Raw genomic sequence first — 22,951 nt, forward strand, 5'->3', positions numbered from 1 at the left:
CTTTTTTCAGAATGAAGCACCCTAATGAACACTCTAAGCGCTTATCTGGTGCATTGAAGCTACTCACATTGTTGAGTGGATCCATAAGCATTAGGTTGGGGTAACTTAACAACCCCCTGATCAAAGGGGCGACTATCTACGATGCAGTAAAGATTTTGTTTTGCTTTGGTTAGCTGCGTGCACGCTGAGTAGATAGAAAGAAGATTGATGATGCTTCAGAAGATTTCCTGCAAAAAGACGATGTGCGATGCAAATAGATCCCAGAAATGAAAGAAAATTATTCGTAACTTGATTCGCTAATGTGAGATTTTACGAGCATCTAGAATTGAGATTTAGATGTATCACAAGTAGAGACGGACCAGCCTAGGGACTCTGATGTCGACATCAAAGCAACCGGATATTCTTGGACGGGATATAATCCAAGGGTAATACCGATTTGAGCTTACCGCCATCAATGTTTGTTGGGGTATGCTAAGGTTTATTGGGTTTTTCCGTTTCTTCCGTCCAATTCTCGGGTTTTCCATGGGTTCTTTTCAAATTCCCGATTATTTCTCGGTTTACTCGGTACTGCTATAACATTTGTTGTAAGAAACGTATACAAATGATGGTAGAAATCCACTCTTACATTCGATGTTCATGCCATTTGTTTTGCGTGTAAAGATGGGTTATAAAAAATTTGATGATTTTGTATGTCGAGACAGGAATAGTTTGAAAACCCTGAAATTTAGAAAACATTTGAAATCTTGAAGTTGAAACAGTTATCTGAATTTAGTCATGGTTGGAGTTTACCAAATTTTCAAAATTCCAAAGTTACCGACAAATTTGAACGAATGTTGTGTGACCAAAGTAAAAATATTCATTTGTTCCGGGCTAAATGCGGGATATCGGGACAAAGTCTGAACAATCTTGGATTTTTTTTTATCATCCACAGATTTTTAAAAAATTTACCGAACTTTCCAAAATTACTAGGCAACTAAAAGTTTAATAAGTGTGAACTAAATCCGTCGTTTAATCCAGGACCAGATGGAGTTCCACCTAAATTGATATGCTGATTCAACCTAAATCGATATGCCGAAGTCAACTTGATAACACCGCTCCATCATCTATGTAGATATTTTGAATACCCATCTTGAAGGATATTTGCACATATGATTCCTGTTCATAAAAATGGAAACATAGCGGCGTCGGTGTGTAGTGTAGTAGTAAGCGTGATTGCCTCTCACCTTAAAAGGCCTGAGTTCAATCCCAGTCGGCGTCGCCGGGATTTTCTGAGGCATAAAATCTCTGATCACGCCTTCCTTCCGTTGGTCCCCGTTCCATGAGTTGATAGGTAGGGTTCAGGTGTGGGAGCTGCCTTCCTGGCGTCGGTAGCATAATAGACGCTACTTTTATCGGGCAAATCAGGGGTTGTGTCCTAGACACGACCGGAGTATGACGTAGAACTATTATACTTTTTTTCAGATATTCCAATGTTTCGGTTATGGTTCAAAACTCGCGACAATTCATGTTAGCATAATCAGACCACCGTTCATATTACGCATAAGATAATGTGTTTAAATTTAATGTAATGGTTAAGAATTGACAGAATTTTCCCTACATAACTACATTGGGTTGATCAATTTTGAGCTATTTTGCTGTGATCAATGTGCACTGAATTCGACATCGACTTCGACTACAATAGAAACTGATACTATTTTGTCACACATTTTTGTTTATTTGCACCTCAGTATAGTACACAAAAACACCATGCATGTTGTGGAATAAAACAATTCCCAAAAAATGAACATTTTTTTTCAGTAGCTCCATTATTAGTTTTAAATTAGGGCTCTGAAGCAGAGAAGAAAGTGAAGGTTGCATTTTATGATAACGCAACAGGCAGTTGTTTTCCCTATCAGAAGACGGTACTTTTAAAATTGAACAAAATGTTTGTTCATATGTCAGCGAAGTAGAGGAGGTTGGGGTAAAACAATCATACATACATTAAGCACCTCTTTGTTCTCCAATTTGTAGGACAATCCTAACATAAAATTATCATGCATCATAATTATGTACTTTACAGCGTGTTCGTAGAATGATGCAAAATTGAATACTGACCAATTCCACGCCAAATCGGTCAGTCACCAAACTTGACTATCTTCGATCTGAATGATACTTGGCACATATTTTCAGTATGATAGACCAAGTATTTTCCGCAGGAGAGGAGACCCTTTTGACTCAAGGGTAATTTTTGAAAAGGGCCTATGTGTTTTTGCACACATACTTTAAAAAAAAATGTAGTTCGAAAACAGTTGGTTGTAGAAAAAAATTTACTAAGAAGGATTTGTAGGAAACTAATAAGGCTTTATAAAAAAAATATACACGGAATTTTTTGTTCGTTTTTTTACAAAAAAAAATTAAAAATAAACCTCAAAATTCAAATAACAAAAAAAAAACGCATTTTTGATTTTTTTTATATTTTTTTTAATAAAAACTTGAATAGAAAGCAGAAGTTTTGAAAACAACTCCAGGATGGACAAACTTTTAATAAAAAAGTTTTTCTAAGAGCAACTTTTAAGGCATTTTTGAAACTTTCATTATTTACGGCAAAATGTTCAGTTTGATGTCAGTATATGAATATAAAAATCATTTCAAACGATAGTGCTCATATCGATAAACTTCCTAAATGTAACCGTTTTCAAGATATTTCAAATTTACTTTCATCATAATCAATTTTTTGTAGAAAATATGCCCTTTTCGTAAGTTATACGTGATTGTCCATCAAATATGATAAGTTTTGCAAGATACGCATGTACTTACCTTCAACTTACCCTTGCACCAATAGACTATTGGAAGATTGGTTTTAAACTTATAAGATAAATAAGATAAATAAATGAAATACCCATGCGTTTTTATTTGCATCTTACATTTATTACTTTTGATCGTCTTTAATAATAATAATTTGTACATAAACCTTTTCATTGAATATATTTTTATTTGATGAACTTTTGATTGGTATGTTTTTATATGTTATGAATTTTTAATTCTACCTGATTCTGAATAATAAATGTAAAAAGGAAGAATAGCAGCTTGTTGATTATTCCAGTAACTACTTTGGGCAGCATCTTGAAGAACAAATGAATAATTTTCGGAAAAATCACAAATTATGACAACTTCTCCATTTTTAAGAGTATTTTTTGTATTTCTCAAGAAACTAGACTGCTGAGTTTTAATATAATCATGGGATACCAGTTTTTCCAACTTTTCGCAAAAATAAGGAACAAATCCATCTACTGGTTTTACAAGTTTCTCTAAACTACATCGATCAGTTGAAACCCATTGTTCAAAACATATTTCAGACATACCCTGTTCCTCGAATTTTTCTGAAAAACTTCTTTCAAAATCTGAGAGACCTGGGCAACGTTCGCATTCGCGGAGGTAACAATGATGAGCTACATAATATTTCTTCAAAATAATGGTTGAAATCTTTTTCGAATGAATATTTTCTAAGACAATGAAGCATTAAATTAATATATTCATGGATGGTACAAACACACATATTGTGAGAACCTGAACTACCAAGTAATTTGCAATGCTTTGGTTTAAGTGCTGCAAATGAACTAAATCCAATGCTATTTTTACTAACTTCTTGAAATTTAATAAAAGCTTCTCGCAATGTACAAACTAAAAGTCGCTTTTGAATATGAATCTTCTTACCTTCCTTCTTCACTGAAACGTAATCGTTTAGTCCTGGCGTGGCTCTGCTTATCTGGTCGCTTTCGAAGAACTGCAATACCTCGTTTTTAATTTCGGGATCCAAACCGTGTCCTAACCTTTCGTTGGGGGTGGCCAATACTCCTTTCCCGTTTGCCAAGCATCGAGCTTGCAATACAATGTATTTATTTGTTTCAAACTCGTCCATTACCGTTTGCGATGACCAAGATTTCCAGAATCCTTATTTGATCGTCGCTCGATAAACCTGGATCAGCAAATCTCTCCTTCAGTTTTCCGATCATCTCATTGTGTTCCGCAGCTTTCAATTTAAGTTGCTCCAGGTCATCTTCTTCCGCTTGAAAACCAAAGATGCGTTTCTTAATGCCATTGGTAATGTCCATATACTTTCTCCGGGGATAGTTAACATTCTGGATTTTTTTTGTCGATATTGGCGATACGTTGATACCAGCTATGCCAGCTCAATATTATGCATCATGGAAAATTGTTGCTCTCCACTATCTTGAGATGATGCTGTTGTTATTGACGTAGTTGATGGCATTTCTTCGAGGCTATGTCGAGATGTAGATGGCTGCGGCTCTGCGATGTCCATGACTGACGGTTGCACTTCTAGTTCCAGATTTTCAGCACATGGTTTGATTCTATTCAAATTCAAGCGACACGTATCACAGATTGATAGAGATGTATCCAAATTAAATTTCCACTCTAGGAACTTATGTTTTTCAATCAAATTTTCGGATAATTTTGACGAACACCGTTTATAAGGAAACGGCTTGCAACACTTGACCTTCTTGAATTCCATATTCAAATTATACTTGTTCACTCAAAAAGATATTTTTAGTGATGTCTGTTTTCAAAAGGATGGTCATGCTTAAATACAAACGTAGGTACCATTTGGATATTAAGGTATAAATATTGTTTTGGTATTGAAGCTACTCTAACAGAGAAGCTCTTTTTTTTTCATGAAAAATACCATGGAAGACATTATAATGTCCCTAAAATAATGAGATGGATAGGTGCATCAATATTAACAACTTAAATAGGATGAAACTACGCCTGATAATGAAAATAAGTGCAACTTAACTTGTGTTGGTTTCTATATTTAAAATAATAGTGTTTTCATTTCCCCTGTAAATTCTAAACGGGTTGTCTGATTGTTGAATCGTCAAAAGACAAATTGAAGGTAAATATATGTGTATCTTGCTAAACTTATCAAGGCTGATGGAGAATCACGATTAACTTATGAAAATGGCATATTTTCTACAAAAAAAAAAGATATTTATGAAAGTAAATTTGAAATATCTCGAAAACGGTTATATTCAGGAAGTTTATTGTTATGAGCACTATCGTTTGAAATGATTTTTATATTCATATACTGACATCAAACTGAACATTTTGCCGTAAATAATGAAAGTTTCAAAAATGCATTAAAAGTTGCTCTTAGAAAAACTTTTTTATTAAAAGTTTGTCCATCCTGGAGTTGTTTTCAAAACTTCTGCTTTCTATTCAAGTTTTTATTAATAAAATATAAAAAAAATGAAAAATACGTTTTTTTTGTTATTTGAATTTTGAGGTTTATTTTTAATTTTTTTTTTGTAAAAAAACGAAAAAAAAAAATTCCGTGTATATTTTTTTTATAAAGCCTTATTAGTTTCCTACAACTCCTTCTTAGTAATTTTTTTTTCTACAACCAACTGTTTTCGAACTACATTTTTTTTAAAGTATGTGTGCAAAAACACATAGGCCCTTTTCAAAAATTACCCTTGAGTCAAAAGGGTCTCCTCTCCTGCGGAAAATACTTGGTCTATCATACTGAAAATATGTGCCAAGTATCATCCAGATCGAAGATGGTCGAGCACGAACTCAGGTTTTTTTCAGCTCATTCTGGATGGAATCCCTCTACTGCGACTTTTCTCAAATCAAACGTTTGGTTTCCAATAAGTAGGTGCTTAGAACAACATTAATTGAAAATTGGGGGGATTCAGCTTTTGAATTTCAAAGTCAGAACAAAAGCTCGTATACAGGTTCTCCACCTGTCAATGCTTTGATAGTAAGCATCATAGTTAAGGTACATCGGGGCAAGTTGAAACGGTACGTGTACTACCGAAAACTACTATATTAAAAATAATCTCAGTGATTATTATTTTTTCAGCTAAGAGATACATCTACCGGTTCCAATTCCCCGCGCGCTTATTTTTTTGATTTTATATGATCTTTATTTCTTGTGTTTGTGTGGTTTACATATATGAATTTTCAAGTGACACAGATGCGTCTTTTCAACTTTAGTACATTTGAGATTTTAATTATTAATTACAGTTCCTAGTCCTATCAGGCCTGTTTTAGAGAATGACCACCTTGGTGGGATTGTTTTGTTTTAAATTAAAAAAGAAAACTACTGATAACTACTATTTACAACTACAACTAACTTACAACTACTATATAAACTTAATCTACTATATACAAATTGCTTATCAAAGCATGTTCTGATAAAATACATTTCTGTGCAAATTTACTGTTGATTTCGTTAATTCTGGAATTTATTTTGACAATGCCTGCCTCTTCGTGTAAATTTGTTATTCTAGTGTCGAAAGGACGATCAAGCACCATCCTCAACACTCTATTCTGAGCAACCTGGATTTTGTTCCTGTGAGTCTGTGCACATGATTCCCACACCGGAGCTGCGTAGAGGATCGCAGGTGCTATGATTTGCTTGTAAACCAGTTTGTTCACCCTTGAGAGGCGGGATCTGCGGAAAATCAGCGGATACAGACACCTAACCAAGGCAAAACACTTGACTACTGTTTTCTCTACATGCGAACGGAAGAGGAGCTTTTCATCGAACATAAATAACTTTCCCACGTTTCGTATTAGGGGCTCATTACCGCTTCGGACGGCGTGGCACTGCATTCTGCAGTGAGCAGGAGCAAGTCAGCGGTTAAAGGTCGATCACGGCATGATCACCTTGACAACCAGCGATAGGGATTCTTACCCCCCTCTAAACTGTCTACGTAGTTAATGAACAGCCCCTTTGTTGAACAGGACCCAAGTCTCCTTCCACTCCATCGCTGGTTGTCAAGGTGATCATGCCGTGATCCACCTTTAACCGCTGACTTGCTCCTGCTCACTGCAGAATGCAGTGCCACGTGCCACGCCGTCCGAAGCGGTAATGAGCAAAAGCACGACAGCAGCGATGTTTTATATCTTTTCAGGTTCAAGTAGAATGATATGCAACCAAGTGGTACTCGATTATGACGACTGGGTCGGTAATTTCATTGAAACAGGGATAAAACTATCATTTGTACATTTTTCAAAAGTTTTTTTTTTATGGAAAATTGGAAAAAAAATATTTTAGCAAAATTGTAATTTAATATTCTATCGATTGGCGTACTTAGATTTTAATTTAATCTATAAGTGACAAAGTTACAAGCGTTCAAAACCTAACACTATTTCACCATAAATATTTTTTGATTTGCACCCCAATATACACAGCAAAAAAAAATGTAATATCGATCAATGTAATTCAAGCTGATGTAATAGCAAAAAGCAGATACAATATGACATCAATGGATGTAATTTTGTTCGCAAAATCGATGTACATCGTACAACGTTATATTACACAACCGATGGATTGACCTGGTTGCAGCAGTTTGGATGTAATATTCAACAACTTTTTTTTCTGTGTAGTCGACAAAGACGTAGTTCTACGTCAAAATGCAAGTATTTTCGCGGATTACCCGAAGTTGCGAAGGTATGATCACATACAAGCAGACATAACACTCTTAAAATATTATCGAAATCGCTTTTAACGGTCAATTTAAAAGTTTCTTAGTTGGTAGTACCATAGAGGTAACTCTAAGACTAGTAGGTCCCGAAGAAACGAGCTCAACTTTTTGGCTCAGCTCTGGTACTATCTTCGGTCCCAATCTAATCGATGCACCCCTCGAAACATAAGAAAATCCATGAACCCCTTATTTCATCTGTCAAAATTTCATAGCGAATCAAAACAAACATAGTGTAGTACTAGAATTTCGACTAGAATGGGATACGTTAATCGTTTGCTTGGGACCAATAGGCTAGTCAAGTAGTGAGCCAATTTAAAATCGTTAGTTTCGAATTGATTGTTGGTAGTACCCACCCCCCGAGCATCTAGACAGAAAACCTTAGTTTCACGTACCCACTTGCAAATTGTAGATGTCTCCACCGTACGTAAACAATGGGGTCAGCCAAAGTTGGTGGCACAACTTTTTTCACATCAGAAAACATGTTTTTGTTTCACTTCATGTGGACTTCGAAAGCAAACCAAGAATAAATTTTGAGTGAGTCGTATTACTTTATTAATCCACCAGTGGTGTGATCTGGCACTTCTTATTTCTGTAAATTCTGATATTCTTTTTAAAAATTACCCCGAAAGCACCACCCTAATAAAAATGTTCCATACACGAACCATAACCCAAATGGTTTAACCATATGACACATAGTTCGGAACCTGCACAGGTTTTTAAGCACTTTTTATGGTTATTTCCTATGTGGGCACTGGGCAGTAACCCGATTAAAGGGTTTCGTTTATTTCGGTTATGTGGTTGCCGACAAACATCACTTAGTTCCCGGATTTTAGGGTCTTGTTCCGTCCATATGTCCGGAACCAGTTAATCGATTGAAAGTCTATTAATTAACATTCTATAGAATCATGGTAGCTTTCATTTGGTTGTTGTTGCGTTCAATTCGGTAGAGTGGTTGCCGAGAAATACATATAAGAAAATTGTCTTACGCGCTCTCTCACACACATAAATAGACAGGCATTTTCCGATCCCGTCATGCTGAGTCGATTGGAAGACTATTAGAAAAAATATCAATGTTTTTATAAAAAGTTAAAAAAAAACAAAAAACTTAAAACCGGGGAAAAGAAAGTTGATAAAAAAAATAAGACCAATTGTAAATTAACTCCACCATTATTCGATTTGACAGAACCAGAGTACCAGAATTTTCGGGGTACATTAGCATTACACTGGAGCTGTCTTGATGCTCGGGGGGTGGTAGTACCATAGAGGTAACTCTAAGACCACTGGGTCCCGAAGAAAATCATTATTATTTTTGGCTCACTCAGTACCAGAACAATGGTCCCAAGCAGTCCCAAGCTATTTCACTCACCCCTGCATGTTCTGCATGAATCCACACACCCCTGATGTTATCTGTCAAACTTTCATAGCGAATCAAAACAAACATAGTGTAGTAATAGAATTTCAACTAGAATAGGGTACGTTAATCGTTTGCTTGGGACCAATAGGCTACTAAAGTGGTGAGCCAATTTAAAATCGTTAGTTTCGTATTGATTGTTGGTAGTACCACTTGTGGCGCACACAATCAATTCCCTTGCGTTTAACGTTTACACACTACAGCCATCTGTTGAGTGTATTCCCTAATAAAAAATTACCACAAACGAACGATAACCCAAATGATTGAACTATTCCACAAATGGTTTGGATGATACCCCGAAAACGTCGTTAAGCAAATTAACCATAACATTTTTATTAGGGTTGCCCATCACAGTGTATCCAACTTTCCATGCTCGGTAATGGCGGCCTGTTTGTATGAATAAATGTATCCTTCACTGTGCTTTTTGACACTAACTGGAGGGCTTATGTTGTTCCATTTTCTTCTGTTCCTGGGAGAGGGAAAGGGAAGGGGTTGAAATTCGGACATCCAGATAGTGTCAAAAGCACAGTGAAGGATACAAACATACAAACAGGCCGCCATTACCGAGCATGGAAAGCTGGATACGACAGATGGTGGTAGGGTATACAATGAGAAATGTTCAATGTGTCACGTCTTGAAACTGATCCCTTTCGTATTCCTTTCATTCTCTTTTCACACACGGAGCGCTCGGTGGACCAGCGACTTTGGACGTGAGCCTCGTCCCAGATCACCATTGCAATTCAGTGACAGATGGTGGACATGAAACCGATCACACCAACCAGCGAGGAAGGAGTCAACATCGAACCAGGAACGAAAATTAGTGCGGATTTATCTCCCTCGGAAAACAAGAAAAACCCGGAAAAGGCGGAATCATGTTAGAACCAATCAAGGAAGATCTACGGAAGGAAATTTCCGGTGAAGCACGGAATGAAATACGAAGCGTTAGAGAACCAAGGGATTCCAAAGGAAGCTATTAACGGCGGCAGAAGAGCAGAATTTGGTGAGAGCTGTCCAAATTATTGTTTACAAATTAAATATCAAAATTATACTAAATACATGCCAGGGTTGAAAAGAATATTTTCGAACCTGGAAGTGTGTATGTATAACCAATATCCATTTGATAACGGTGTTGCATAACATGCGGGCTTATTGTAAATGAAAGTAACCTCGGAATGGGCGTGATTCTCCAGACATTCTGAAACAGGTTGCTGGATCTGCAATAGAGCTATCACCTTCTAACTCCCGGACTTAAGCTGTCTATAATGACCATAAATGCGACATTGTAGAGAGAGTTCTTCCATAATAACGCTGCCGGCCAGTGGGGGTTAGAGAGAATACACACACAGTAGCAGAAAAGAGCACATCAGTTATTGCAAACAAAACTTCGGGAACACTTTTCTCGTGACTCACGGGAACACTTTTCTCGTAACTCAAGGCCTATGCCTACGCAAACTAATACCATCTCTGGGTTGGGAGAAGTTTCCCCTATCCGATGATGCTGGTAATTTGCGTTCGATGGGCGAGAAAATAATAATCAACGTTTTGTTTATAAAAGTTCATAGTACCTTTTCAATCGTTGGTCTATAATATCCCTAACAAACAAACACCATAAACGAACTGTATCCCGGATGGGTAAACTATCTCACAAATGGTTTGGATGATACCCCGAACACGTCGTTAAGCTCTCTTTTATGGTTATTTTTATTAGGGATATTGAATTGGTTCCACTTTTTGATAGATTAAAATTCTATTCACCAGACTATAAATATAGGGACTTTTATAAGTAGCATTGGCACTCAGTACGGAAAAAAAAGATTAGCATTAGCATCGAACAAGTTGCACAATATCGTAGGTGGTACGAATTCAAAACTATTAAGAGCAAGACGGATATCTATTACTGGGCAGATAGTAAGTAGGAAATAATCACTATCTCCCAGATAAAGACATATCCCGCTCCAACAGTTAAGGATTGTACTGGCCACGTCCTTACAACTGGTAGGGATAGGAAAGTTAGTTAGTCCAACATTTACTTAAGAGAGGCACTCAGTACGGAAAACAAGATCGACGGAAAAAAAATCAAAGGAAAAAAGAAAAGAGAAGCAAAAGGATTGCGGATAGCAGCAAATCATGCTATGATTTCGCTCACGCATTGGTCGGGAACTGATAGCGAATTTGTTTTTGATTCAGTTCCAACCTGGATCGGGTATCATGATGGGATCTGCTTGTTGTCTGTCAAACGTGATTGTGAATGTTTGTTTTTGTAGCCTCGCTCGGGTTGACAAAGCTGTATAGCCCATATAGTGACAAAGCTTATCACCATGTATATACCCACAATGGTGCAGTAACGTTTCATTCATTTGACGTTCTTCCGGGTTGAATTCTGCAAAGACGTATTTGAAAAGGGGCATTTCGGAAGAAAAACGTAAACAATGATACCTATGTGACGGATCGATCAAAACGATTATATTCAGGAAATTACTTACGTTGGGGTACACAAAAGTCCCATCCTATACTAAAAGGAAAGCTAATCCACACTCAGCCGAACGCCGTATGTAGAGGTCTATTTCATCTCGTTCAAAGCAAATGAACCTTTCCAAAAGTCAAATATTGTTGTTTATAAAAAAATCTTTCACCAGATTACCTACTTCGAAAATTTCCGATTCTGTGTTTGCTCCAGCAACAGCATCTAACCATACCCTGGAAGATGCTGAAGCAAAAGCATTTTTCTGTTAAAAAATACTTTACCTGTCCGATGCCACGCGAAAAAAATATGATCTTACGAACAAATACTTAACCTTTGTTATGTGTTTATGAATCCGATCTCTGTTTATGAATTTAATCTACGGTAAAAAACGAAAGTTCAACCCAGTCAAATGGGACTGTACCTTAGTAAACTTTGAAGCTGATGGATAGCGGAATTATGCTCGCAGGAGTACCACATTAATTTTGAAAAGACTGCGATGAGAAAATTCGCTCAAAGCTACACAATCTAATAATCGTCGTACCGATCGTCATAGGGAGCTTCTTCGCGGTTTACTGCACCATAGCGGCCACCATTCTCCCCACTAGCACGCGTCCGCGGAGCTCCATTTTGATCCTCATCTTCGTGCGGACGGTACTTTTCCTCGTCGTCTTCATTCTTTACCTGTGCCTGATAGTTAGTGTACTGAGCACTGTAATCCGGATAATCTGCAATTGACGGAGGGAAAGGTTTTTGGATAAGTCGATTGTCGATTTCGACGGAAGGAGAAATGTCAGAGACTTAGATACTACTAAAAAGTTTAAGCTAGAAAACTAATAGCCCTGTAGTCTCATGTGCCAGTAAAGGTTTCTCTTGCAATCACGTATTGAACGATCAACGGGTCCTAAGTCACAAGATTATGTTCTCTGTCTTGTCCTTATGATCACCGATTGCATACAAATCTACGAGAAATAGTCCAAGCAACTTACCATCCAACGGTTCTTCCTTGATCTTGATCTCTCCCTCGCGGAGCTCGGGTTTGCGTTCCTTACGCTCCTTGTCGCGGTCCTTGTCCCGTTTGTCACGTTTTTTGTCAGAACGATCGCGGTCACGCGACCGACTGCGGCTGCGTCTTCGCTTCTTCTCACGGTCACGATCACGATCGGAACGGTCGCGGTCCCCGCGCTCACGATCACGATCCCGATCGCGATCTTTGTCCCGACTGCGTTCCCGCTCTTTATCCCAGCGGTCGTCCACCTCCCGCTCGCGACTGTGCCTGCGGCGAGGACGCTCCTTCGAGCGACTACGCCGGCGACGTTCACCGCGATCGCGGGACCGTGAGCGACGACGTTCGAATCCTGCAATTGTTTGAGATCAAGTACGCATGTCACTTTTAGGATAAAGGTTCAAACTTACGTGCATCGAATCGATCGCCCCGTCCACGATCCTCTCGTTCGCGTTCCAATCGGTAGCGCTCCCGTTCCCGTTCGTTGTCCTCTCGACCCGAGTGTTTGATATTGACCTCCGGTCCTCCTCGACGGGTTCCACCCAGTCCTCCGCCGAGACGTCGCGGAAGCCAGCCCTTTACCGTACGGGCACGCTCCACATCGACCAGCACTCGCTTACCATCGATTTTCTTACCATCGGCGTGCTTGTAGGCGGCTACATTTTGAAATAGAAGTCATTTGCGACGCACCAAGAAAGGGTTTTCGGAATTGATGGTGTGTGTGTGTCGCAAGCGAAAAATAATGATAGTCAAAATGCTTTTGATTGAAATACTCCTATGGAAGTCTAGAATGTGACGGAATAGCATCCCTTAAGGTGTAGACTGTTTGGTTACTGATGATCGAGGTATTATTTTTTTTTTTGAACCAAACTACCGTGTCTCCTATTCGATTTGAAATAGAATTTGATTTTGTAAGCATCTTTCCGAAATTCTCTGCATTTACTAAACCTGCTCTCTGAGTCCTAGACGAAGTGGAATGCAGCTCATCAAGAAGCAAGTGCAACGATGAATCTTCTCGAAACCCTAGCATATCCTCATCCTCTGTCCTAATACTAAGCCCCTATCATCACCGACACATTAACGTACCCTTTTTGCCTCATACTCAATGGGATTGTAATAATACCTACCAATGATTGAAAAACCGGTAATATTACTTACGAAGAAACAACCTACGAAATCTCGGAATAGATTCGATTCGATTTTTGTATGCTTAGACATGTGTCTGTGGTGATGCGTTGGGCAAGGATTCGTTTTCTCCAATTCAAGTTCCGGTCTTCCGGTGAACCCCTTTCTGTTACTACAGACAATCATTACCTGGTGCGCACAATACTTACGTTCAAATGTTGAGCGCAATCAAAATCAAGGATTAAATAATTAAGGAAAATAAAAAAGGCACACTTACTAATGCGAGGGATCCGCAGCACGAACTCTTACATTTTAAATATGGGGATTTAAAACATAGTGAGAGCAATTGTATCCTTTTGAAGAAAAAAATCTTGTTTACCATCCACTAACGGGTGTACCTACTACCACCCGAGATATATATTATTACACCAATCGATCGATGCGCACTAAAGGGGCTGAAGTGTGCATCATATGAATCAATAAATCGGTTTCAACTTACGCCACGTTTCATTTTACCTTTCTTTGAAGAGATTCCACCGCAGGCAACGGATGTACACTAATGGACGGTCGATTGGTAACGGTAGTGGTTAGGATATGTTTCTTTGTAGCCCCAAAATGCCGTAAACCCAGCTCAAGGAACTTCCTACGGATAGCTTAAGAACCTTCTTTTGGGGATGTTCAAACAACTTGCGAATCGAAGTTCAAGGAACTCTAGGAACTTCCTACCAGAGTGAAGTTCAAACCATGACCAGAGAGAAGTTAAAGAAACTTTCGAATGGAATTTAAATGAACTTCCTACGGGAATTTAAAGGAACTTCATGAAACATCCTCCGGAGAGTTCATGAAACATCCTCCGGAGAGTTCAAGCAACTTCCTCGGGAAATTTCAAATACCTTCATCCGAAAAGTTCAAGCAACTTCCTCCAGAAAATTTAACCACCTTCCTGTGGAAAGTTCAACCACCATTCTCAGTATAGTTCAAGCAACTTCATCCGGAAAAACATCATGAACATCAGCATGAGCATCCTCCGGAGAGTTCAAGCAAATTTCCTTCGGAAAGTTCAAGCAACTTTCTCCTGAAATTTCAAATACCTTCATCCGAAAACTTCAAGCAATTTCCTCCAGAAATTTAACCACCTTCCTGCGGCAAGTTCAACCACCATTCTCCGGAAAGTTCAACCACCTTTCTTGGTATAGTTCAATCAACTTCATCCGGAAAGTTCAACCACCTTCCTCCGGAAAGTTCAAGCAACTTCCTTCGGAAAGTTCTTAAAACATCCTCCGGAAAGTTCAAGCAACTTCCTTCGGAAAGTTCAAGCAACTTCCTCCGGAAATTTCAAATACCTTCATCCGAAAAGTTGAAGCAACTTCTTACAGAAATTTAACCACCTTCCTGCGGAAAGTTCAACCACCATTCTCCGGAAAGTTCAACCTACTTTCTCCGTATAGTTCAAGCAACTTCATCCGGAAAGTTCAACCACTTTTCTCCAGAAATTCTTAAAACATCCTCCGGAGAGTTCAAGCAACTTCCTTCGGAAAGTTCAAGCAACTTTCTCCGGAAATTTCAAATACCTTCATCCGAAAAGTTCAAGCAACTTCCTCGGGAAATTTCAAATACCTTCATCCGAAAAGTTCAAGCAACTTCCTCCAGAAAAATTAACCACCTTCCTGTGGAAAGTTCAACCACCTTCCTCCGGAAAGTTCAAACAACTTCCTTCGGAAAGTTTTTAAAACATCCTCCGGAAAGTTCAAGCAACTTCCTTCGGAAAGTTCAAGCAACTTCCTCCGGAAATTTCAAATACCTTCATCCGAAAAGTTGAAGCAACTTCTTACAGAAATTTAACCACCTTCCTGCGGAAAGTTCAACCACCATTCTCCGGAAAGTTCAACCTACTTTCTCCGTATAGTTCAAGCAACTTCATCCGGAAAGTTCAACCACTTTTCTCCAGAAATTCTTAAAACATCCTCCGGAGAGTTCAAGCAACTTCCTTCGGAAAGTTCAAGCAACTTTCTCCGGAAATTTCAAATACCTTCATCCGAAAAGTTCAAGCAACTTCCTCGGGAAATTTCAAATACCTTCATCCGAAAAGTTCAAGCAACTTCCTCCAGAAAAATTAACCACCTTCCTGTGGAAAGTTCAACCACCTTCCTCCGGAAAGTTCAAACAACTTCCTTCGGAAAGTTTTTAAAACATCCTCCGGAAAGTTCAAGCAACTTCCTTCGGAAAGTTCAAGCAACTTCCTTCGGAAAGTTCAAGCAACTTCCTCCAGAAATTTCAAATACCTTCATCCGAAAAGTTGAAGCAACTTCCTCCGAAAAGTTCAAGCAACTTCCTCGAGAAAATTCAAGCAACTTCCTTCGGAATGGTCAACCACCTTCCTCCGGAAAGTTCAAGCAGCTTCTTCAGAAAGTTCAAGAAACATCCTCCTGAGAGTTCAAGCAACTTCCTTCGGAAAGTTCAAGCAGCTTCCTTCGGAAAGTTCAACCAGCTTCCTCCGGAAAGTTTAACTACCTTCGTCCGCAAAGTTTAACCACCTTCCTTTGGGAAGTTCTAGCAACTTCCTCCGGAAAGTTCAACCACTTTACTCCGGAAAGTTCAACCACTTTTCTCTTGAAATTTCAACCACGTTCCTCCGGAAAGTTCAAGCAGTTTCCTCCGGAGACAAGCAACTTCCTCCGGAAAGTTTAAGCAACTTCCTCTGGAAAGTTCAACCACCTTTCTCCTGAAAGGTCAACCACCTTCCTCCGGAAAGTTCAACCATCTTCCTCCGGAAAGTTTAAGCATTTTCTTCCGGAAAGTTCATGAAACATCCTCCGGAGACAAGCAACTTCCTCCGAAAAGATCAAGTAGCTTCATACGGAAAATTCAAGCAGCTTCCTTCTAAAAGTTCAAATTTTCTGCGGAAAGTTCAAGCAACTTCCTCCAGAAAGTTCAACCACCTTTCTCCGGAAGTTCAAGGCTCTTTCAACTGGAAATTGCCAAAAGGAAGTTCAAAGAGCTTTCATTTGAAAGTTGAAGGGACTTCCAACGGTTTGTTCGAGGTACTTCCAACGGTTTGTTCGAGGTACTTCCAACGGGATGTTCAAAGATCATCAAAGTACAACAGCAAGTTCAAACGAGTTGAGATTCAAGAAAATCAGAAATATTAAAAGAAAGTTTGTAGAGCGTCCAAAAGGATGGCCTGTGAATATAAAATGTAACAAAGGAAGTTCAAATTTTCAAATATGATAGTACTTCTAGCGGAAGTCCACGGGAAGATCTTGAATAAATCCACAGGAAAATCTGGAAGAAGCTATGAAGGAAGTCGGTATGAAGATTTAGTTGAAGTCAACACAAAGATCTGGAGGAAGTCCACAGGAAAATCTCGAGAAAACTAACAGGAACATCTGGAGTAAGTCCACAGAAAGAGGTGGATAAAAGAAGATCTAAAATAAGTCCACACGAAGATCTAGAAGAAGCAAACACGAAGATATGGATGAAGTTCATTAAAAGATCTGGAGGAAGTCCACCGGAAGATCTGGAGGAAGTCCACAGGAAGATCAGCAAGAAGTCTACACGACAATCTGGAGGAATCTCACAGGTAGATCTGGATTAAGTCCACAGGAAGATCTGGAGCAACGTTTCTCAATCTTGCTTTTCTTCTTTTGAAATTTAATAAACTCCTAACCAATCAATATTAAATACAGATGTTGTATGGATATGTATATAATATGATGATGTATGTGTATACAATGTTTGACATTGAATCGGCTTGCAAAAGACAAAATTCCCACAGTGCGTTGCGATCCACCACATGGGTTGCGACCCGTCGATTGAAAAACGCAGATCTGGAGGACCGGACGTCCTCAAGAAAATCTGGGGAAAATCCACATGAAGACTTGGAGGAAGACCACAGGAAGATCTGGAGGAAGTCCACAGCAAGATCTGGAGAGAGTCCACAAGAAGATCTGGGGAAAGTTCACAGGAAGATTTGTAGGAAGACTACAGGAATATTTGGAGGAAGTCCACAAGAAGATCTGGAGAAAGTCTACATAGGAAGGCCACAGGAAGATCTGAAGAAAGTCCACAAGAAGACCAGGGGAAAGTCCACAGGATGATTTGGAGTAAATCCACAGGTATATCTGGAGAAAATCCACAGGAAGATCTGAAGAAAGTCCACAGGAAGATAAAGAGGAAATCCACAGGAATACTTGGAGAAAGTTCGCAGGACTATTTGCATGAAATCCACAGGAAGATCTGAAGGAAGTGCACTGGAAGACCTGGACGAAGCTCACAGAAAGATCTGGTGAACCAGAGGAAGGGCGACATGCCCTAGCTATGCTCAACGTTGCAGACGACGGTACAAAATGGCAAAACGGACAAAATCCCCGATGTGCGCTGATTCAAAGAACCGAAGGGGTCATGGCCTCGAAAAGCAGACCTATAACTCGCCGAAGAGGATCTTAGACGTTGCCACGTCCACCATCGGCTTGTGTCGGTTTTCTAAATACGAGAGACTGGCGGGATTAACCCCGGTTTCACTACGATCAATTCAAAGGACTATTTTGAAAAGGTTTTGCTAGCAAGATTCCTAAATTGTTTAAAAGTTGCAATTTCAATAAATCAAAACCAAGCATCCTACCCTATGATTAGGATTCAACAAGGATTTTTTGGCATATGTATAAGGTGCCCATGTTGACCACAGATGTAAAGAGTTAAATAATGGCAAGGAACATATTGATTTATAAAACATCGGTTGGTTCTACATGCTGCAATTAGATGCACAGTTCATTATGCAAGTTGACCAAGTGGAGGCGAACCAGCCCAAGGCTGAAAGCCTCATTAATAAAGTTAAATAATAATAATAATAAGTTGACCAATTGCTATCTCGGCAGCAGGTAGGTAAGATACATTCCTAAAACTACCGTTAACCACTTGACCAACCCCGATCAGCCACCGGAAATGCTTACATCAAAACAATCGCAATTTAGCTATGAGATTGGAAACGTCGAATCTACTAGGCATTTTCATCGAAGTCGTATCACTTATTTGTGTATGGTTGGTATTACCCGATTATCCTTTGTTCGTAACCTGTCTTACCACACTCATACAAACCTAACCAGTTCACAGAGGGGGCACATTCCAGAAACACACCAAATCCCTTCTCAATTGCTCCTGATTCACACAGCGAGTGAACTAGTGCTACAGGGCGGATTACTGACACATTGAATCATCTCAGTCCGAATCCCAATCAAATATCATCTTCCAGAATCTAAAATGGAACCACTGGAAACGGTTTTTAGTAGCTGAGGTATTAACTCCCGTTGTTCGGTGCAAACCAGAATGTTTTCTAGTGTGACATATTATGTAACCTGCTGGACGGTGGTAGTAACACAGTAACAGAGCTGGTTGGCTGCCGAATTTGCTACGATCTCATTCGAAAAGAAAGTGAAGCTTTCAAGTAACAGCCGTTGGCCACCTCCAGCTATCGTCTACGACAACTGTCGGTCTACAGCAGGGGACTGTTGTAGCAGGAAGAACGAGAACGAGAAAATGAAGTCCGTTAGATTCGGGTTCTGGCCAATATTTCAATCGTTCAACATATCGAAATAAATTTACTGTTTGGGGGAGGGAATTAGACTGGGCCCTAACTGGAAACTGTTTATGAGCTGAGAGGTCTATTATCTAATACGTTCGAGTATGAGATAGGTATCAGTGAGAGCGCAAGTTCAATTCATCACTGCTATCTTCCTCTTGAAAGAATCGGTTTCAGTAAAATTCAATCAACTAAATTAAATACTCACAGTGCATGTCCCGTTCATGTTCATACTCAATAAACGCATATCCTCTGGGCTTTGCGGATTCTTTGTCGAGATTTATCACAATCTTGACAATTTTACCGTATATTTCGAACTCGCGTCGCAGCTTGGATTCTGAAGTGTCATAATTCTGCAGAGAAAATCAAAACTTGAAGTTAATAAATTCAAACCACCATCCAGGAGCTACTTACAATTCTAGCAACGAAGAGCGTCTTGAACGGATCTGCCGTGGCGCCAGTGAGCTGATTCGGGTCCCAGGTGGCAATTTCCCGTTCAAGCTTGTAGGCTACCTGTTCTGCCCGTTCCCGACGGCGCCTCTCGATCCGTTCCTCGCGGGTCTCGACCCGGGTCGGTGGCGGAGTATCCTTTGGGTCCTGTGTACGAAAAGAAAAAAAAATATGCCATCCTCGTAAAAAACCAAAAAAAAAAAAAACAAGCAAACAAATCTCACCTCAAACAGATCCAGAAATGTACCAACGCCGGCATAGCCTTGCGATTTCTTCTCGTGGGGAAGCTTATCGGGAGGTGGCAAAAATGGAATCGGATCGCGTGGGGCAAATAATGCCAGCAGGTTTGGTGGCAAATACTGCGTCATGGTGCGCGAAAAATTTCACTATCCGGTTCAGCGGGAGCAGTTTACTAAACGAGCACAAATTTGCGGAAATTTAGAGCATTTCCAAGTATTTTACAAACAATTTTACGCAGCGAAAAATTTAATGAGCAAATTTTTGTGATGCGTCAAGATGAAGAGCCAGTGGTTCAGTTTCCATAACGTACCGCAGCGAGGTGCAGCTCCAGCAGCTGTCAAACGGGGTTGACTGTTTAGTCAACTGTGGCAAAAAGATATCGACAAACAGCGTTGCCAGATTGTTTGCTAGCATTTCGTTTTCGGAAGTTTGAAAAATCGGTACTTATCGGTATTAACTAGAGTCGGTGTATAATGAGTCACGCCAAGAGAAAAACAGTTGAACTCGCATCACGGTTTTCGAAAGATTCCCATTCTTTTCACTTGGCAACAGAGGACTTCTTCAACAACTTCAAATGACTTCTAGTGAGAGAAAAAAAATGCGGCTGTAGTAAATCATTATATCAGTGATTTTGTCAAATTATCTTAACAAAAAATAGTAGAAATTCTCATTACTGATCATTACCGAACGTATCCCATGACAATTTAATGCTCACTGCAATCTAATGATCATTTCTTCGATTATATTTTATATTTTATTGCAATACCTTTCGTGAATTTTTCATAGCATCGTAACGTTTGTTTACTTTGCCCGATAGGTAGCCAGTTTGACGGTTCAATAGGTAGACTTCACGGTTAACGCAAAATACCCAATAATGACTACAAAGTAAGCATTTTCGAGGGAAACTGGGACTACCCATTAAATGAGTAAAATTTTACCCATTTATGAGTAATTGCAACTACAAAAACAAGTAGTAAGTATTCATTTTTGAGTAGCAAATACTCATAAATAGGTAATATATTTACTCATTGAATGGGTAGTCCCAGTCTCCCTCGAAAATGCTTACTTTGTAGTCATTATTGCGTATTTTGCGATTACCGTGTTGGCTTCTCTCTTGGCGTGACTCATTATACACGGACTCTACACAGAGAAAAAAAAAAATACCCTAAAATTAAGTTCTTTTTACTTAATTTTGGGTAATTTTGAGTTTTGCATCCCACTCTCACTTTTTGCTGTTGTCAAAAACGGAACGAGAGATTCGACTTTCTCATGACTATCGTTCAATAAGCTACTAGTGAGTATATGAGATATTCTCAAATTTGAGTCAATTGAACTTAATTTTGGGTAGAAAATACATACTAGTAAGTAATTATTTTTGCCGTAGCCAAATGCAAACTACTATAAGCGATTTACTGAAAATTAGCTTATTGAACGGAACATGGGAGATGAGTGAAAAGAACTTAATTTTGGGTAATTTTACGGTTCCGTGTAGTATTAACTATTTAAATAAATTTTATATCTTCTGCGATTTTAGAGACGAAGAGAGAACTTTTGGACTAAGAACGACTTTTCCAGGAAATTTGGAAGAAATTTACGGGGTATGTTTGTACTAGCTTATGAAGGAAGCCGAAAACATCCAAGAAATGAACCCTAATAAACAAATACCATAAACGAGCTGTATCCCGGATGAGTAAACTATCCCACAAATGGTTTAGATGATACCCTGAACACGTCGTTAATGCCTTCCCGCATAAACGGGAACCATAAATTGACCTTACCTAAAATGGTTAAAAATTGTTTATAATCCCTGCTAAACTTTAACTGAAATGGTTATGGAACTTTACATGAACGTTTATTGATAAAGTTTCAACCTTATGTATTATGGTTTTTTGGAACTGGACCTTACAAATAATGGGTTGTTAAGAGCCATTATCGTTCCAAATTCTTGTTTTCTCCATACATTTTCGGAAAGAGAACTATACTAGAACCTTTTAACTTATGGTTTGAGAACTTTAATGGTAATGGTTATGATAGTCAGTAAGGTCCACGAATGGTTTTGTAACATCGATCAACTTTATGTGGAATATATCGCGAATTGGTTGCCTGTAATTTACTGATTACCAATTCACGATATATTCCACGTAAAGTTGAGCGATAATACAAAACCATTAATAGACCTTACTGACTACCATAACCATTACCATTAATGTTCTCAAATCATAAGTAAAAACGTTCTTATATAGTTCTCTTTCTGAAACTGTATGGAGAAAACAAGAATTTGGAATGGGAATGGTTCTTAACAACCCATTATGTGTAAGGTCCAGTTCCAAAAAACCATAATACATAAGGTTGAAACTTTATCATTAAACATTCATGTAAAGTTCCATAACCATTTCAGTTAAAGTTTAGCAGGGATTATAAACAATTTTTAACCATTTTAGGTAAGGTCAATTTATGGTTCGCGTTTATGCGGGTTGTTCAGACTACGGAGTTTTAACATGTTTTGCGCTATCTTGAGGGTGGTTTCTGTGTTGCAACTATTTGACAACCGTTATAACATGTTATAACTCTGTAGTCTGAAACGCTGGCCAGACTGAGCAGTTATAACATGTTATAACGGTTGTCAAATAATTGCAACACAGAAACCACCATCAAGATAGCGCTATAACATGTTATAATTCTGTAGTCTGAACGTAGCATGACAGTATGTTCAGACTACAGAGTTATAACATGTTATAGCGCTATCTTGATGGGGGTTTCTGTATTGCAATTGGGTTCTTTAATTTTGAAAAATGTATCGTTTTTTATACATCATCTGAAAGAGCTTCGTTTTCGGAGCACAGCGATATTTTTTTCGAACCCACACACTTTCATCTCGATTTTTAAGTCAAGATTTAAAGCAAAATTATAACTTCACTGTTTGACACTAAACTAACAAACTGACAGCTCGCTCCCATACAAAGTGACACCGAGGGGCGCTAATAAGGTAATTTCTGCCAATGTAATCGTACTTATTTAAAATAGTTCCAGTGTACCAAAATTGATGAAATTTTGGGTTTGGGTTCCATTTTTAATGCAGATTACGAATATGCATTTACCTCAATACCCTTAAAGAACCCAATTCTTTGACAACCGTTATAACATGTTATAACTCTCCAGTCTGGACAGCGTTTGAACTAAAACGCTGTCCAGA

At 38.8% G+C, this 22,951-nt stretch overlaps 1 protein-coding gene and 1 long non-coding RNA gene across 2 annotated transcripts; both read right to left on the minus strand.

Annotated features, from left to right (window-relative positions):
* Nucleotides 1-11,630: 11,630 nt before the first annotated feature.
* Nucleotides 11,631-20,062, minus strand: LOC135714300 (U1 small nuclear ribonucleoprotein 70 kDa-like). Its single transcript, XM_065237638.1, has 6 exons — nucleotides 19,743-20,062; nucleotides 19,483-19,665; nucleotides 19,277-19,421; nucleotides 12,779-13,024; nucleotides 12,352-12,720; nucleotides 11,631-12,090 (listed from the first exon to the last, which is right to left on the minus strand). Exons 1-6 carry the CDS (start codon nucleotides 19,884-19,886, stop codon nucleotides 11,891-11,893), a joined length of 1,287 nt encoding a protein of 428 aa, XP_065093710.1. The 5' UTR covers nucleotides 19,887-20,062; the 3' UTR covers nucleotides 11,631-11,890.
* On the minus strand, nucleotides 13,907-19,269 carry LOC135714301 (uncharacterized). The gene is made up of 2 exons (XR_010518813.1): nucleotides 16,206-19,269; nucleotides 13,907-16,162 (listed from the first exon to the last, which is right to left on the minus strand). It is a non-coding gene; the product is annotated as an uncharacterized LOC135714301 (long non-coding RNA).
* Nucleotides 20,063-22,951: the final 2,889 nt, after the last annotated feature.

Source organism: Ochlerotatus camptorhynchus, unplaced genomic scaffold (genome assembly GCF_037179485.1).
Source record: "Ochlerotatus camptorhynchus isolate MF236.1 unplaced genomic scaffold, CSIRO-AGI_Acam_v1.1 ptg000639l, whole genome shotgun sequence".
In the NCBI taxonomy this organism is placed as follows: Eukaryota; Metazoa; Arthropoda; class Insecta; order Diptera; family Culicidae; genus Ochlerotatus; species Ochlerotatus camptorhynchus.

What these genes read in the sequence shown, in the direction of transcription:
- LOC135714300 (XM_065237638.1), bottom strand. Translation starts at nt 19,886, where the DNA reads ATGACGCAGTATTTGCCACCAAACCTGCTGGCATTATTTGCCCCACGC. An exon ending in CATTTCTGGATCTGTTTGAG is followed by an intron (nt 19,666 to 19,742) that starts GTGAGATTTGTT and finishes TTTCGTACACAG; the next exon opens with GACCCAAAGGATACTCCGCC. An exon ending in CGCTCTTCGTTGCTAGAATT is followed by an intron (nt 19,422 to 19,482) that starts GTAAGTAGCTCC and finishes TTTTCTCTGCAG; the next exon opens with AATTATGACACTTCAGAATC.